Genomic DNA, 17,866 nt, shown 5'->3' on the forward strand with positions numbered 1-17,866 from the left:
GGGGGACGGAGCGGCAGGGGGGGGAGGAAAAGGGGGGTGGGGGGGGGGGGGGGGGGGGGAAGAGAGGAGCCTTTCAACAGCTATTCACAATGATGAAGGTTGTGTAAGCATGGAGGGCAGTTGCAACCCACATACTGTATGAATGAATGTGGTATTGGGCTCTCCCATTCATCTCTATGGCATGTAGTTACTCCTGTACACTGGCGCACAAAGATGAGAATTTAAAGTAAACACTGTCCAGTGCTGCTAAAGGCCGCATAGTTTACACTGGCAATTGGATACAAAAAGTTGAACCACCGAAAAATGATGAGCACCACACCCCTAATAGTTATGTAAACAATAGAAAAAAAAGATGCAATGGGGCTTTTTGTGGTGTTCATGTACGGATGGCAAAAGATAACACTTGGACGCAAACTAGACATCTTCCATAGTAAGGTTATTTACACCACGTATTTCTTAAAATACAATCTTTATTAAAATTGCATGATTGATAAATCTACAGAAGATCAAGTAGAAAAGAGATATCAGAAAAAAATCCTAAATGCCCCCCTGGCTCACATATGCACATTAAATCTATATCTGTAAAAAATTGCTGGGCTTTATCACTATCCATATTTCATTTTGCAATAATATTCCACTTTGCTTCAAGCTTATTGTAAGTGCTACGGATCCAGTCTCCGACACGTTTCGCCAAGCGGCTTCTTCAGGAGGTTTTGGGAGATCGTTTGGGACATTTCTCTATCAATCAAACATAAATTGATTTAACCCCAAATTAGATACATAATTGAGACATCTACTTCTGATATAATAATATAAGATAAATACCAATCGTTCTGGCATATGGTGGTATCTGTCCACTGATCCGGAGATACATCCTCGCACCTCCAGGGAGCAGAGAGAGGGATAGGACACACATAAGTGGCCGAAATAAAGGGGACTTGAGTGAGCCTCAGTATATACCTAACAGAAATATAAAGTTATTGTGATCCATATAATCACATTAGATAAGTGCTCTTATATTGTATCTAAACAACTGCCCTATTGGTACTTATAAAATGATTGACATGCATGTATCCATATCTCTTTTGTCAATGCAATGTGCAACTCCCAGCCTTTGCAGACGAAAACTATTCCACTTATTTAAATCAATTGTTAGTGCTATCAATAAATATCGGGCAGATAAGAAAAACAAGGAAAAAGCCACTTAATACATATATAAATATATTGTATCTTACTAAGCTGTACACATACCATTGTGGCCAGGGACTGGACTGAGGTAAGCACACCACCCCACCATACGGAACACCCACTGGCATAAACCCACTCTCTCCGAACTAAATCCCTGCTGCACACCATCACACTGCACAATGCCGACGTGTGCGGCCAGGGCGGGCCAATGGTGCGCGCATGTACCTGTCAAGGCAGACATGAATGGGGGGTATCAGCATCGAGTACTCTCCCAATCGGCTAGCCATCTAATGGGGCTATGCCCAGACATACAAGGCACCACCCTCCTATCCCGTACGCAAGGAGATTGAATCTCCAGTGCGGCGGGGCTATGAATGGAAATAATGTCAGCCGGGAGCATCAACTCCTCCCCGAATTGTGGGGAGAGGCGATGCCCAGCGTGCACCACGCCCCCATTGTTGGAGAGAGGGGCTGGCCCATTGAGTATGGAGCCCTGGAAGTGAAGTCCTCTCCAGACGTGCCCACTTGGTCCGGTTTTGGTGGCGTATGTCCGCACGTATGTTCCTCGCGTCCCGGCCGAAAATGTGAACTGCGAATGCGCCTGCCCGAGACTCCTCGGGACACCATTGACACAACAGTCTGCGCTGGATCAGAGACTAGCACCTGCGCTGGAGGAACAGCTGAAAACTACAGGCAAGAAGAAGATGAACGGATCAAGAGTCATCATTTAAGGGAAGTATCCTTTAATGTCTCTTTAATTACACACTTTTTAATCACTTGTATTTCTGCAACAAGGCTTGCAGCCACCAATTCAGCTTGACCTTCTTAGATCCATAAACCACACACATTGACTACCTATACTGATTTATTACTTGCACTTGTGTGTGAGATAATCCAATGTTTGTTTAAAACAGACCAGTGAAAATGTATGTGTATAGGGAACATCTACAAATGTTGTTTGTGCCTAAGCTGTGCCCTGAAAGATTACATTTTTCTCTGGCATTCCTCCGGCAATATAGCATTGCACTTCCTGGAATGTGAGTGTGCCTACAGCTGTATATCGGCAGTGTGAGATCTAAGGCACTGCTCATCTCTTGGAGTGAGATTAGATGATGTCATTACAGTTCTACACACTGTTATCGGAGGCTCTGACATAAGTATGCAAAGTCCAGCATCTGGCAAGACAGCTGCATCCACGCAGACACACATGTTGCAAAACTAGTCATGGTAAGTCAGTACTGAAGAAAAGAACAGCTGCTGGGGGACCTCAGGCAATACTGGTGACTTTGCCCTTTGTCTGCCTTTTTAGGCACAACTGTCAGAGTTCAGTACCGCCTTAGCTTCTCACACTGAAAGCAGAACAGATGACACTCTGAGCTGGCTGACCAACAACAAGCAAGACAAATGTAAGCACTGCAGTAGAGTTGCGGCTAGGCTTGGTGGGAACCCAGTTTGCCTGAGTTCCACCAAGCCTGTTCAAAACTCTGACCTCCACCCTCTCCTCCTCACCAAATCAGTGTCGGCAGTTCTGACGGGTGCATTCCCTGTTCTTTTGTGATGTATAGTTGTGTGGTTGGTAATCCACAACTGATTGGGGTTGGGAGGAGGAGGAGGGGGTGGCAGTCAGAGTTTTGAGTGGGCTTGGGCAAACTGGGTTCGTACCACTCCCAGCCTCATCAATAGGTGGTGATCATCAACCACAAATAAAAAGCATTCAAAGCTGCATCATGGAAATCTGATCATTTAATTGATGAGGAATTTAATATATGAATAAGTAAACCACCACATGCTTAGTGTGTACACACACACACTTGCCAAAAGTATTGGAGCGCCTGCCTTTACACGCACATGAACTTTAATGGCGTCCCAGTCCTAATCCGTAGTGTTCAATATTGAGTTGGCCCACCCTTTGCAGCTATAACAGCTTCAACTCTTCTGGGATGCCATCCACAAGGTTTAGGAGTGTGTCTATGGGAATGTTTGACCACTCTTGTAGAAGCACATTTGTGAGGTCAGGTACTGATGTTGGATGAAAAGGCCCGACTCGCAGTCTCCGCTTTAGTTCATCCCAAAGGTGTTCTATTGGGTTGAGGTCAGGACTCTGTGCAGGCCAGTCAAGTTCCTCCACCCCAAACCCACTCATCCATGTCTTTCTGGACCTTGCTTCGTGCACTGGTGCGCAGTCATGTTGGGACAGGAAGGGGCCATCCCCAAACTGTTCCCACAAAGGTGGGAGCATGAAATTGTCCAAAATGTCTTGGTATACTGATGCCTTAAGAGTTCCCTTCACTGGAGCTAAGGGGCGAAAAACAATCCCCACACCATAATCCCCCCTCCACCAAACTTTACACAATGCAGTTAGACAAGTACCACTCTCCTGGCAACCGCCAAACCCAGACACATCCATCGGATTGCCAGACAGAGAAGCGTAACTCGTCACTCCAGAGAACACGTCTCCACTTCTCTAGAGTCCAGTGGGGGCGTGCTTTACCCCACTGCATCCGACGCTTTGCATTGCACTTGGTGATGTAAGGCTTGGATGCAGCTGCTCAGCCATGGAAACCCATTCCATGAAGCTCTCTATGCACAGTTGTTGTGCCCATCTGAAGGCCACACGAAGTTTGAAGGTCTGTAGCTATTGACTCGGCAGACAGCTGGCGACTTCTACGCACTATGCCCTTCAGCATGCGCTGACCCCGCTCTGTCATTTTACATGGCCCACCACTTCATGGCTGAGTTGCTGTTGTTTCCACTTTGTTATAATACCACTAACACGTGACCGTGGAATATTTAGTAGCAAGTTTAGTAGCGCACACACACATACACACACACCATAGAAATATTCTTACATATGACAAACATGCAGCATACCATATGAAGATTCCAGGTCTCAATTCATAGCCTAACTGCAGAAGTTTCTGAACCTTTACTTTGGCTTTACTAAAAATGGCTCCGTGCTCCCTGAGCTTCTCCTATAAGAGATAAGAGTATAAGAGACATGTTGAAACTTTACCCTGCCTCAAATTACTTTGCTCAGGCCTAGGGATTAGCTGCTAAAGTGCCAGCACTGCATCGTGGAAGGAAGAGTTCTCAAGAAGTATTAGGTATATCACAGGGCTCCTGCAGGCAATGTAAGCCCAGCTAATTTAAATCACAAATCTGGAGAGAAGCTTGGAAACGGAGAGTGTATTGTACCCCATTGCTACCATCTTCGAATTATGACTGAACAGACAACACCCAGACTGACAACTACTCACACTATTCCCCCATCAAACCTGATCTCACCGCTACCTATAAACACAACTGATGATCATTGTCTCTTGAAGTCGGTCTTTAAAGCTGGTAATAAGCCAGTTAGAGTAATAATTAAAGCATTAACTTGAGTGTCATAATGCTAGAGCTACACAGGCGATTTTAATCTCTTACAATTCAGAGATTTAAACACTTGTTGGCAATTATCTCTTTTTATTGCACCCTGAAATCTATGTGCTAGTGATGAGGTGATCCCCAAGTGGTTAATGAAAACTTGAACTGTGAAATCTCTTAACTGCTGGCAGCACATTGCAGGTACCTCCGGGTGGACTACAGACACTTCAGAGTTGACGTTGGTGTGCCACGGTACTCTTATATTCAGGGAGCAAATAAAAATGGAAAATCATTCTGATGTATAGGTATCTCGCAGCGCCTGCAATGCTCTTGTAGAGGTGGATTGGTATCCCGGCCTGAGAATCCGAACTGCGCATGCGCCCGCCCCAAGATCCTTTGCGGCCGCACGAACAGTTCCGGACTCTCACCGCGGGAGCGTGCAGCGATAATGAGGTCAGTCTAAACCTGTTCATCTGTTTAAGCGGTTTAAAAAAAAAAAAACTTTTTGCCTTATAGGAAAAAAAACGGGAGGCTTTAGAACCCCTTTAAGTATCACAGTAACAAGAGATTATTTCTTGTACCGACCTAGTTTAAATGAGTAATGTCTCTTAAAATGTCCCTGTAATTCTTTCTGGCCTCATTGAGGGACACAGGAAGTCATGTATTTGGGTAGACATGTGCAAAGACTAAAAATTTGTTTTGGACAAAATGAACGAAAACTTTTTCATTCGTTTCGTCAAAAAGAATTTTTATGCAATATCGGATTCGGAGGCACCGAGCCTCCAAATCCGAAACCGCAAATGTAAAGAAAAAAAAAAGAACGTGCGGCGGCCATCTCAGCCGACAGCGCATTCTCAGGCACCATCCTGAAGGCAGGGCACATGTGTGCGCAACATCGGGTGACATCACACGCCTGTTGGGCGCCAACATCTTAGTGTATATCTAGGTATACACCAAGATGGCCCCACCTATGCCGGAGTGCGACGTCATCTGACGCCACGCACATGCGGTGTCATGTGATGTCATGATTCCTGCCTCCAAGATGGTGGCATACATGCGCAGAAGGAATCATGTGCCCGAATTAGTTTTTTGTATATTTGGGCATATAATAATTCATTAATTCGGATGAACCGCCACATCAATGGAATTTTCGTTGATTTGCAGGTTCATCCGAATGCACAAGTCTACTGTTGGGTTATACTGCCGCTACAGGAGGATTGAACACTGGCAAACCATAAAAATTTGGCCCAGCCCAAGGTGCTTTAATACCCAGCATGTTTTTTTTCTTTTTCTTTTGCTAGTATCCTTGGAGGACAGACATCTTTTTTTCATTTCTGCTGAGAAAAGCAGCTCTAGCTACAGTATGGGAAGGTTAGGCACAGATTTTAATGGGAGTACTGTCACTTTAAACAAGCGGCTAGCAGGCTTAAGCACTACTTGAAGCTTACTAGCAGCCTCTGCACAATGACTCCTCCACTCCCTGAAATGACAGCCAACTACAACCCTCCATCTACTGTCAGCCACACCATCTCAATGGCTATGCAGAGAAATCGGACTGCATCAATCAAATACCATTTTTTATCAATTAGGTTAGAACCATGAATGATGAATTTGAAGTTGCCATGGGTTACTGCACATTGCCTTTGAAATAAAGGTATAAGATCAGCATTGTCCCATCTACACCCCTGAAGGTCCCTTAAGACCTTGGAGATGTTGGTGCTCATGGAGAGGGATGCACATTGCCTCCACTCAGTGCTCCCAGGCTCTGTGACATCTCTTCACTCTCATTGCCATGATACAAAAGTGTAAAGCTGGCCATACACCTATAGATTATCTGCAGATGTTCTATGGTCAGATGAAAAAATTACCTTAGATTACTCCATCTACGCTAAACTGTGTGGATGGAGGAATCTCCCACAGGGCCAAGCTTCAGTATCTTGCTAGTCGGCCCCACTGGCTCTCAAAATACCTGAACAATGCCGGCATACAATCAGATTGTTCAGGTATTTTGACAGCCAGTGAGGCTGACTAGCAAGATGCTGAAGCTTGGCCCAGCGGGAGATTCCTCCATCCACACAGTTTAGCATAGATAGAGGAATCTGTTGCACTTCTTCCACCTGACCATAGAAAATCTGCAGATAATCTATAGGTGTATGGCCAGCTTTAGAAAGGCCTGAGTATCTTCAGCTAGCCTATCTGGCTCAACAAACTGATTCCAACCCTGTGTTGTAGGTGCTTGCAGGGTGTCAGGTGTGTATCTGATGCCCCTTTTTAGATGATGATAGCAAGTTTAACATTTTCAACATATGAAGAATTTGGCACATGATCCAATATAAAAATCCTAATGCAGGTGAAGATTTGCCCTTACTCCAGGTGTGATGAGATCAGGAGTGGAATGTTGGAGGAGCTGAGTGTGTTGTAGAGTTCTCCTCCCCATATTATAAGTCCACACTGATTATTTCCTATCCCCCACACCTGTCTGATCACAGCCATAACATGACGTCATGTGATGAGTTCCGGATCTCATGAACCCACAATCCCCGCACACAACATCACCGTACACATACACCGTTCTCATCCTCCTGGTTCCCCAGTGACAGCTCCTGACATACAGCGTGCTGCCTCTAGGTGGCGTCTATGAAAGGCGCTCGTTGTAGCACGACACTCTTCATTTACGGCCCCTGAGAACGTCGGCACGCTCGCTGTACGGCTCCTCCCTTTCTCCTCGCATGAAGATGGCCGGTGGGGTGAGTAGTGACCGGGTCCGGGGAAATCTAACAGCATCGGGCAGCCGGAGTGACGGCCGGGCTCTGGCGATGGAGTGCCGGGCTCCGGTGTGTCCGCTATATCCAGCAGAGGGTATATTATGTGTATTGTAGCCGGCGGAGAGGTGTCGCTCCCGGGTAATGCCGACACCTCCCGGAACTGGGGAACCCGGCACAGCTGTGTGTGTGGCGAGAAAAGAGAGTCTTTGTGTGCTGGGGCCCCCTTACCGAGACCGGGCCCCTCTGTGGTATCATACGGTAGATAATGAGGGGAATCAATCAAAACTGGAGCGGCTGTGCTCGGCAACCAATCAGCTTCACTTTCATTTTTAAATCTTAGCTGAACAGACTGGAGAGAGATGCTATTTGGTTGCCATAGGTAGGAACTGCTCCAGATTTATCTGCTCCAGTTCTGATAACTCCCCCCCCAGTGTCCCCTGTACTGGTTATCAGTCTACTGTTTCTTCTACTCCTGAGGTGTCAGTGTGATATCTCATAGACTGAACATAGAATGATAGGTATGGTGGGATCTGTCCTGTGCACTCCTTCTACTCTGATCACACATTAGGTATGGGTGTGATATCTCAGGCTGACCATTGAATTACGACGGGTATGGTGGGATCTGTTTGATGGACTCCTCTTATACTCTGATCACCTATTGGGTATTGGTGTGATATCTCATAGGCTGACCATTGAATGACGGGTATGATGGGATCTGTCCTGTGGACTCTTCTACTCTGATCACCTATTGGGTATCGGTGTGATATCTCATTGAATGATGGGTACGGTGGGGTCTCTCATGGACTCCTCTTATACTCTGATCACACATTAGGTATGGGTGTGATATCTCATAGGCTGACCATTGAATGATAGGCATGGTGGGATCTGTCCTGTGGACTCCGCTTATACGCTCATCACACGCAGATAGTGTCATTTTGCTTCTGTTCATACAGAACTGTGCTGACGCTGTCCTGGAGACAGCTCCATCCATCATAGCGAAATGGGCCTAAAGATGGCCGCCAAAGCCACAGGATTGCAGATGTACAGATCATGTATCAGCAGCCTTGGGGCAACCAAGCAGACTTGACTTCCGTTGTTCTAGATTGTATCGGTCTGGCATTGCTTTTTGTGTACTAATTACATTGTTTCTCTTCTGTTTCAGACTCTGTACACGTACCCTGATAACTGGAGGGCATACAAGCCTCTCATTGCTGCTCAGTATTCCAGGTTTTCCATTACTGTTGCGTCCTCTGCCCCAGAGTTCCAGTTTGGTGTGACAAACAAAACACCAGAATTCCTAAAGAAATTTCCTCTGGGCAAGGTAAGTCACGGTGACTTTGCATATTAGATTTAACAGGCTGCCTTGTGTGACATTCATTGGGCTGCCTATGATGCACCAGTGTTTGCTAAATAGGTAAACTGTCTTAATATTTTGTTTAGCTGGTCAACCCCAAGTAAGGACTATGCACACCCTTATGGGGGGTAGGAGTTCAGGAACTTAAAGGAAATCGGTACTGAGAGAAATGTGCTAGTTTCCTTGCAGGACTAAAATTCTTTTGAACTGGAACATTTTATAGGAACGTCAGAGTGAAGTCAGATCATCTAATCTGCCAACGTGTTCCAAGTCTGATTTAATTTATATTGTCAATTGATCTGCATAAAGCCATTGAACTTGTATTTTCAGAAGCCTTCAGCAGTAGCTGCCTCCATCCCTCCTGACCTACAGATTTTCTGTAGAGTTCCTGAGTCTTGTCTCCTGGGAACATCAACAGAATATCTGACCATGTTGTATGGCTGCCTGCTGTTTACAATTTGACTTGCAATGCCAATCGATACACTTTACAGATTTTACTGAGGTTTTGTATCTAAAGCCAGAATGTTCAAGATTTGGGCAGTGGTAAAGGATTAGTACATGTCAAGTCTTCGCTTCTCCCTGCTCGGGAGATTTTCTATTTGTCTTGGTGACCATTGTCACCAGGGCTGGAAAGTGAGAGTCCAAAATTTTGAGTTGTCATTAGAATAGTGAGAAACTTCCTGTAAAGGCGCTGCTTCCGGTCACTTGAAAAGATTTCCTCTCCCTTGTGTCCGCGGGACACAAAGTAGAATGCAAAATCTTTCCAACAGGTTTTAACCATTCCATACTGCAGAACAAAATGGTTTATACATCCTGAGTTTATGGAAGTTTTGCAGGTGATGATTTTATGAATGTCGGGTGGCTTCCTGAGATATAATGGTCTCCCCTTTTTGTTTTAGGTTCCAGCATTTGAGGGAAATGACGGCTTCTGTCTGTTTGAGAGCAGTGCCATCGCTCACTATGGTATGAAATCCTTTCTTCTTGGCCTGTGTATTTATAGTAGTTGTCTTTGCAAATCTGTCCTGTCTCCATGCATGTTGTTTCCCTTTGGAGAGGATTGAACTCTAAAAGCTGCAGTTGAAAGAAAAAGGGAAACATTGCAAGAACTTTGTGTGCCAGCTGAGGTTTAAAGTGTTCTGCAGGGCTTGGCAGCGAAAGGGTTAACTCATTCATTTCAAGAGAAATTCTGAAATGGATTTTAAAGTGAACCTTTCATTATAAACACTTGCAGTGTAGTACAGGGTCCTGGAGTTGTGTGCATTAGTTTGAGGTGTTGGGGTTCTATCAGACCTCAGGATTGAAACTGGCCAAGTTTTGATTTAGTGGCTACTCCACAATGACTAGTCAATGGCATTCACAGACCCCTTGTAAAGATGAGACAAAATTCCTTTTTTTTGCTTTTATCTGCTGCTCTGTCCCTCTAGTGCAGTGGTTCACAACCTGTGGGTCACAACCCACATTTGAGGGTGTCACCACAAGCCTTGTGCTGCGCTAGGTGAGAGGCTCTTCAGCTGCCTCCTAGCGCAGCAGTGTCAGTTCTCCATCCGCGCCGCTAGATAGGCGGCCAGGGAGGATTAGAGAGGTGGATGGGCCTTAGAAAGGTTGAGAATTGGATTGATCAGCTTATGCCTATTCAAAGTGATAGTGGACTGACCATGTCGAATGACAATGTGCACGGCAAATCTTCCTCTGGTCAGGGAGATGTGGTGGACTTTTTGATGTGTGTAGCTGTTCTGGGGCTACATAACCCAATACTCATTGTTAAAAGGGCTGGGTTAGTTTTAGTTAGTCCCTTATTTTGCCACCTAATTAAAAAGAAAAAAAAAAGCGCTGGATGTTTTAACATCACAAAACTATGTCTGTGCTGCTAGGATACATGTCATTCACCAGCAGTGGATGTTACAAAGGCATTCAGTAGATTGCAAGATATAACTCCCAACAGTGACATCACCTACATGATTGGGACTGCCCCTCCTTACGCTGGGCACCCTCCAAACAGGTAATAAGTTGGCATTAATGGGCTGAAGGGAAGTTTCAGCAGCAGGTGAACAGCCAAACATCAGGAGAACCATTTTGCAGCAAAGGCACGTTCCTGACTTAATTTAGGGAAAGGTTGGGCTGGAGTAATGAAGGCATGTAGGGTGTAAGCAGAAAACGTAGGCGTAGTATCTTTAAAATGTAATCTCATGACCAGTGACTGTTTCTGGTTTTATGGAGGTGGGCTGCAGTTGTGTCTCAATACAGATATTTGACTTAACACACTTATCAATCTGCATACATTTTGGAAGGTTTACAGTTTTTGTGAGCAGCACATAACTTGTTTTTTGTGTTCGCAGTGGGTAATGATGAACTCCGTGGAACTTCCCGCTTAGATCAGGCTCAGATTATTCAATGGGTCAGCTTCGCAGACAGTCACATTGTCCCTCCGGCCAGTGCCTGGGTTTTCCCAACTCTGGGGATCATGCAGTTCAACAAACAGGTAAGTGTTTCTGCAGATCTTGTTCAGGTGCATTCATGGAAAGTGTCTTAAACATTTAGTTTTGCTGAGAGTAGGATTAGAGCCTCATTTGGGTTTCTTTTGTGATCTGTCAACCGCCCCCCCCCCCTCCCCCCACTTTCTGTTCCAGATGGCATCTGTCACGGGGAACGTAAAATAAACTGGAAATCTCCCCATGGGTCAGAAAAGACCTTTCATTGAGCTACTAAAACAGTTTATATTGAACTGACCAAAAAGAGCACTGAATCCTTGCAGTGTGTGGATAGCCCCACTGCAAGGGTTATTTAACTACCTGGTGCTGTTCTTTAAAGTGAAGTTAAAGTCAAAATGTTTTAAGCTATTTCAAATGCTGACTAAATAATTTGCAATGGATGCTTCTGCTTGATGTTTAAGGGCCTTTTCACATGAGTTGCAGTACGTTCCAGCACGGTTAGCTGCTGGAACGCACTGTATCGCATTCTGGCCCGGCTTCCTGCATTCAGGGAGGGAGTGTTGGGCCTTTGACATCAATGTCACCGCAGCCACTCCCCCCTCCCAGTGCCATCGCCCGCATCAGAACACATGGCAAAACAATGCCTGTCTTCTGGTTCAGTATGATCTGAAAAAATGGTGCTTGCAGCATTTGTGGACCAGAAAGCAGGCATTGTTTTTCTGTGGGGACCGTGGCTACTTGCCGTTGACATCAATGCACCACTGCGCCCCTGAACGCAGGAAGCCGGCGGGCATGTGATACTGTGCGGTCCAGCTGCTAACAGTGCTAGAATGTACTGTAACTCGTGTGAAAGGGCCCTACAAGTTTTTCCTTCAGAATCAGCTGGTTCCCTGAGCAATGGCCCTGATATCCTATTCTATTGGGTTGTTTACACAATGTCCAGACCATAACAGTTTCATCCCAGACCAAAAAAAAGCACCCCTTCTGGTCTCTGTTCACACCAGTGCAGTCTGTTCCGGTCCAGACCAAAAAAAACTGCTAGTGTCATTTTCTCTGGTCTGGAACGCATGTGAACGCATCAGACGGCAAGACACTCCCCTGCTCTTGGCTCTTCCCTCCGTGGTGGTAGTTGGATGGCGGCTGATAACTGTGCTGTCCTTTGTGTGATCTTGTTTTGGAGAGGAAGTTTAGGGAAGTAAAGCTGTTTGCAAACATGATTACTGTAAGTGCTTGGGCAAAAATGAAAAGATACCTTGCTGGGGAAAGTATATTTCATTTTTGAAAAAGTTAAAGTGTAAAGCTGCCTTGAACACTTGCTGTATTTTACTGACTGCTTGAAGTAATGAACATGCCTTTTTTGCATTGTTAAAGGCTACAGAGCAAGCCAAGGAGGAGGTGAAGCATGTCCTGGCTACTCTGGATTCCCATCTGCAGACCAGAACATTCCTGGTGGGGGAGAGAATCACCCTGGCTGACATTACTGTAGCATGCTCCCTGCTTTGGCTGTATAAACAGGTATGTATTTGTTGCTGAGCATGAATTATACCTTTCTAAACACTTTCGTACCCAATGCCACTAGCATAATCTTAGTCTGCGGTTCTCCGTTCAAAACCGTGCATTTAAGTTCTTACAAAATAAGTACCTGCTCAGGTAACTCCTGAATATCGCAGCTGTAACTGATCTAAATTCTACCCACAGGTCCTGGAGCCTTCCTTCCGCCAGCCTTACGGTAATGTCACAAGATGGTTTGTGACATGTGTGAACCAGCCTCAGTTCCGTGCTGTGTTGGGAGAGGTGAAACTCTGCGACAAGATGGCTCAGTTTGATGGTAATTGTTCTTGTTAATCTTACAATATTTGGGGGTGTGGTGGTGAGGGAGAGGGCTTAACAAAGAGAAACCTAAATGGAGAAAAAGGAACTGCTATTGAAGACTTTTTTTTTTTAAGGTGCAAGTTGTGGGACTGTCCTTTTTTTATATTGGCTTTACTGCTTGGTTACTTCCTCACCTAGAACAAGCGTTGTTGGTGATATTAGGTAAAGAGAAGTCACTAGCGTGCCAGAGTAAATATAAAGTCAATATTTATTGACTACAAAGTGTCTCAAAATCAATGTAGTCAATAAATATTGACTTGTATTTACGCTGGAGTGCTAGTGACTTCTCTTTACCTGGATTTATTTTGCCGAGGCATCCACTGTCATTTTAGCACCCACCCGAATTTTCTGGGTTCTTTCACGGGTCAGGAGTGCGATGGGCTTCTACGTGTTTTGCCAGTGATATCAGAACACCTGACCTGTGTCCTATTTTTCAGGTCTGGTCATTGCTAGTGAAATATAGGTCACTGTTTCCTAATTTAAAGTCTTAAAGCACAGCTGCCCTTTTTTTTTTCAGATTACAGGTCCTGTTTAAAAAGAGAACATTTTGATAGTATGGTCTGTCATTGTTTGGGCACATAGGTTTCTCTTACATTCTGACCTCTTCCTTGCCTAACTAGCAGTCTACCATGGTTGAGGTGTCCACGTTCAGTTAAACCTTTTTAAAAACCTTCATTTCAGCTGGGCATATAACACTGGGTGAAGGGGTTGTTTGGCAGGTGCTATGTGAAAACCATCAAAACAATCCAGATAAGCTACCCATACACGTGAGGTAACGGGTTGACCAGCATGAGTCATACAGGCAAGATAAAAACCTTTTTGCTGTAACAGAACACACTGACAGGTCGTACTTATGCACATAGTGGACTGTGGTGATGGCTTTTATTGAGCATGCACTCCCCTTTTTTTTTTTTTCCCTCATTGTTCATTGAGGCCACCCATTGTGTTAAAGGACTATTGGGGATCTGTTTACATGGGGCAAAATGTTATTTTTACTGGAAGTCAGTTTGCTAATGTTACTAGTTTCTCAGGGTCTGATTGACATGTTGCTTTCGCTTTGTCACAAACAAAAATGTTTTCGTCTACTAGCCCTGTGGTGGCTGCATTAGTTCTCTTTTTTCAGGCTAAAGTGCATTTTCTACGCTCACAAAGAATTGTTAATCTTGCAAGACATCTTGTGTCCACCCTGTCACTTCCTGTGCACTGAATTGAGATTTAACACAATGTTATCTATATTCCCAGCTATCTTAAACTTAAAAATGATTCCCCTCTTTTGTGGAGATGTTTGTAGTCCAAATCAGGGCTGCACTGTAGAGTGACAATGCTGCTTCTCCATAGATGCAGTACAGCGAGTGAGCATTGTCACCTGTGGACACAAAGGGTGTTAATTAGGGATGCACCGATATATCGGCCGCAAATGGCACTTTGGGCATAATGCACTACGTTCTGTTTTCTGGCCAATACAGCGGTGCATCCATTCTTTACTCCCTGCTGGGCGCTGCTCTGTGTCCCAGCGGGGAGGAGAGAAACTATCACAGGCTGCCGAGCGCTGCGGCAGGAGAGCGCTGTGAGCGGCCGGCGTCTCTCCTCCCCGCACCGCTCGGCCACCTGTCACAGAGCAGTGTGGGCGGAGACAGCTATCATTGCTGTCACAGGAGGCTGAGCTCTCGCCCCGCCCAGCCTCCTGTGACAGCTGTCAGGAAGCAGAGCGAGTACAAACACTTAGCGATCAGTGACTGCTGAGTGTTTGTAAATAATTGAGGACAGAGTATGATTACTATCTCCTCAATTATGAATGAATGGGAAGTGATCTACATCACCTCCTGTTCATTCATGACTGTGGTTATAGTAAACATCTTCTGTTCTCATGTTATGAAGGAACAGGAACACTCGGTAAAGAAGATTCCTGTTCATTTATAACGGGGACTGCAGAAAGAGATTGAGGACTCTGTCCTCAATCTCTTTTTCTATTTTAAAAGGGAAATACCAGGGGTCTGTTTTAGACCCCTAATATTTCCCCGAAGCCCCTAAAATTAAAACAAATATAAAAAAAGTTTATATAAAATATTTATTGCGGTGCACCTTTTAGGCCTGGTTCACACCAGGGCGTTTTACAGCGCGTTCCTACGCGCTGTAAAACGCTCAACATGTGAAAACCAATGATTGCCTATGGGCATGGTTCCCACCTGGGCGTTTTACAGCTCGTAGGAACGCGCTGCAAAACGCCCAAAGTACAGGAGCTTCTTTGGGGCGTTTTGCCGCGTGTTTCCATTCGTATTCCCGAGTGTGGATGGCGGTTAACAAAGCGTTGCATGGGGCGGAGCCGGCGGGAAGCTTAAAAGTGGAAAAAAAAAAATATTTAAAAAATGGAGACAATAAAGGGGGGGGAAAAAAAAAAAAAAAATATTTAAAAAATGGAGACAATAAAGGGGGGGAAAAAAACATAGCGCCAGTGAAACGCGCGTTTCACTGAACGGAAAAATGCGCTAAACGAGCTGAAAAAATACACGTGTGAACCCAGCCTTAGTGTTAAAGGGTGTCATCAGGTAAAAATGGGAGAATGCCTAAATAAAAAGAATGTAGCCACCACAGCTAGACTGGTAAGCTGCAATATATTGACCTTTTTGTTATTGGCTTTGGATAGTCCGTGCAAAATTTTCAGCATCTACCCTGATTGGTTTTACATGTGTCTCACTTAACTCCCCCATCCAGCCAAAAAATTTGCAGAGCTGCAGCCCAAGAAGGATACCCCCAAGAAGGAGAAACAAGCAAAGGAGCAGAAGAAAGAGAAGGAGGAAAAGAAGCCTGCTCCTGCCCCAGCAGCTGCTCCAGAAGAAGACCTAGATGAGTCTGAGAAGGCTCTTGCAGCAGAGCCCAAGTCAAAGGACCCTTATGTTAATCTCCCGAAGAGGTATGTGTCTGAACCTTATGCCTGCTGCATATCTTGAAAACACTGTTCATTTAGCCCATTGAGTAGATATCTACTTGTTTAACAGGATTTCTTGTTTTACAGCTCCTTCATTATGGATGAGTTTAAACGAAAGTATTCAAATGAAGACACACTTTCCGTGGCTCTTCCATACTTCTGGGAGCACTTTGACAAAGAGGGATGGTCCATCTGGTATTCAGAGTACCGTTTCCCCAGTGAACTTACACAGGCCTTCATGAGCTGCAACCTTATTACAGGTGAATGGCTACCAAAAGTACTTTGTTAGCGCTTTCTTTTGAATGAATTTACAGCGTTCTTGTCAAGTCCCGGCGGCAAAAGTCGCCGGGAGTCTGTTTAAACAGCCCCGATGCTGGCGACGTACACTGTACGTCGTCAGTCACGAAGGGGTTAAGAGGAGCAGAAGGATAAATCGATAATTGGTGACCTTCCTATCCTATCCTTGGTGACCTATAATCCTATCCTTTAATCTCCATGAAGTAGTATGTTTCTCCTGCTAATCTCCTCTGGGACGTTGAGTAGGAATTTTTGTTAATAGCTGTCATCAGCGGCATGTCAACTGCTATGCGCTTATAGCAGAACGGTAAATGCCACCGACGTAAGGCATACTGACCTGGCGGTTTGGGAACAGTTTTGTTCCGCCGTATGCTTTACGTCGGCAGATAAAGGGTTAAATGACATTCTTTCTGCCATTCCTACTGGGTGATTTAGCATCTGGCGTAGGGAGGTAAAGGTTTTTTCAGCATGCTTGTTTAGGTCAGCCCTGTATTTTATCCTTGCAGCTGTTCTCCAAGATTACTTACACATTGCACTAATAATTAGAATCTATAGATCTTATTAAAAAGGCATTTTTGGATAGTGTGGCTAAGTCTCCAAGGGGAGGCTGTTTTAAAAAAAAAATAAATGCAAGATTAATTACTGTATGTAGTATCTGATTTTTACGATTGTTATTGTAAGTCTTTAGGGGAACTAATTCACTAGAAGAAAAAAACATTGGGTGCCTGACCTGGTGCAATAATGCTTTTTATTGGTGAAAATAATATTCGAATTATACTCGCAAACGGAGCAAGAAAAATATCATGGGACTTGTAGTCCTCACTGTATGAACTGCTAAGAGGAACAAAATGTCCAGGAGCTCTGACGGGCGCAGTCTCTCACTACCTCTAGCTCAACGCTTTTTTGGGGAACTCCCCCTTCAGCTCCATTCACCCCACAACACTAGTGTGTTGTAGTGTGTAGGGCAGCAGACATCAGTCACCCTAAAAGCGGAGCAGTTTAGTATATGGCTGTTGTGAAATAGTGAGAGTTTCCTCTACAGAAGGAAACGTGCAGATTGTCATGATTACAGGAGAGCAGTGCCGCTAACATTCATAGGTGGTGCTGTTGCCTTCTGAAGGTCTGCAGTCTAATGAAGTCATCAGTTCCATTTACAAGCAGGAAGAGCAGCTATGTGAGAAGAATGTTGTAAAAAATAAAAAAGAAGCTTCCTTTTTAACCAGTTGACATCCGCGGTGTTAAACCCCCTTCCCATCCAGGCCATTTTTCAGTATTCAGCGCTGCGGTACTTTGACTGACATTTATTCCGTCATGCAGCGCTGTACTGAAATGAATTTTATACCCTTTTTTGGGGACAGAAAGAGCTTTCTTTTGGTGGTATTTATTCACCACTGGGGTTTTTATTTTTTACTATATTAAGGAAAAATTACCGAAATTTAAAAAAAAAAGTTTCCCCTATATTAAATGATAAAACATTTTATTATTACCCAATTTTTTTGTAAAATATAAAAGACGGGGTCACGTCGGGTAAAAAGACACCAAACATGTCAAGCCTTAAAAAACGATAATACCCAAAATTGGCCATAGGCGACGCTTTAAAAGCTGTTACCGCTCATCAGTTTAGTGTTATCAGTGATTGATGGCCCTAAAATGATTGCTCTCACTGCGA

At 44.6% G+C, this 17,866-nt stretch overlaps 1 protein-coding gene across 1 annotated transcript in view; it reads left to right on the forward strand.

Annotated features, from left to right (window-relative positions):
* Positions 1-7,195: 7,195 nt before the first annotated feature.
* The window catches only part of EEF1G (eukaryotic translation elongation factor 1 gamma), a 15,900-nt gene continuing 5,229 nt past the window's right edge, over positions 7,196-17,866 (forward strand). Inside the window, exons 1-8 of the mRNA XM_018565502.1 lie at positions 7,196-7,301; positions 8,482-8,640; positions 9,573-9,636; positions 11,010-11,152; positions 12,474-12,617; positions 12,801-12,930; positions 15,687-15,885; positions 15,988-16,160. Coding sequence (XP_018421004.1) covers positions 7,284-7,301; positions 8,482-8,640; positions 9,573-9,636; positions 11,010-11,152; positions 12,474-12,617; positions 12,801-12,930; positions 15,687-15,885; positions 15,988-16,160 — 1,030 coding nt within the window. The 5' untranslated portion in view covers positions 7,196-7,283. The remainder of the gene's footprint in view (positions 7,302-8,481; positions 8,641-9,572; positions 9,637-11,009; positions 11,153-12,473; positions 12,618-12,800; positions 12,931-15,686; positions 15,886-15,987; positions 16,161-17,866) is intronic.

Source organism: Nanorana parkeri, unplaced genomic scaffold, assembly GCF_000935625.1.
Source record: "Nanorana parkeri isolate BGI_ZX_2015 unplaced genomic scaffold, ASM93562v1 scaffold25, whole genome shotgun sequence".
NCBI classification, from domain to species: Eukaryota; Metazoa; Chordata; class Amphibia; order Anura; family Dicroglossidae; genus Nanorana; species Nanorana parkeri.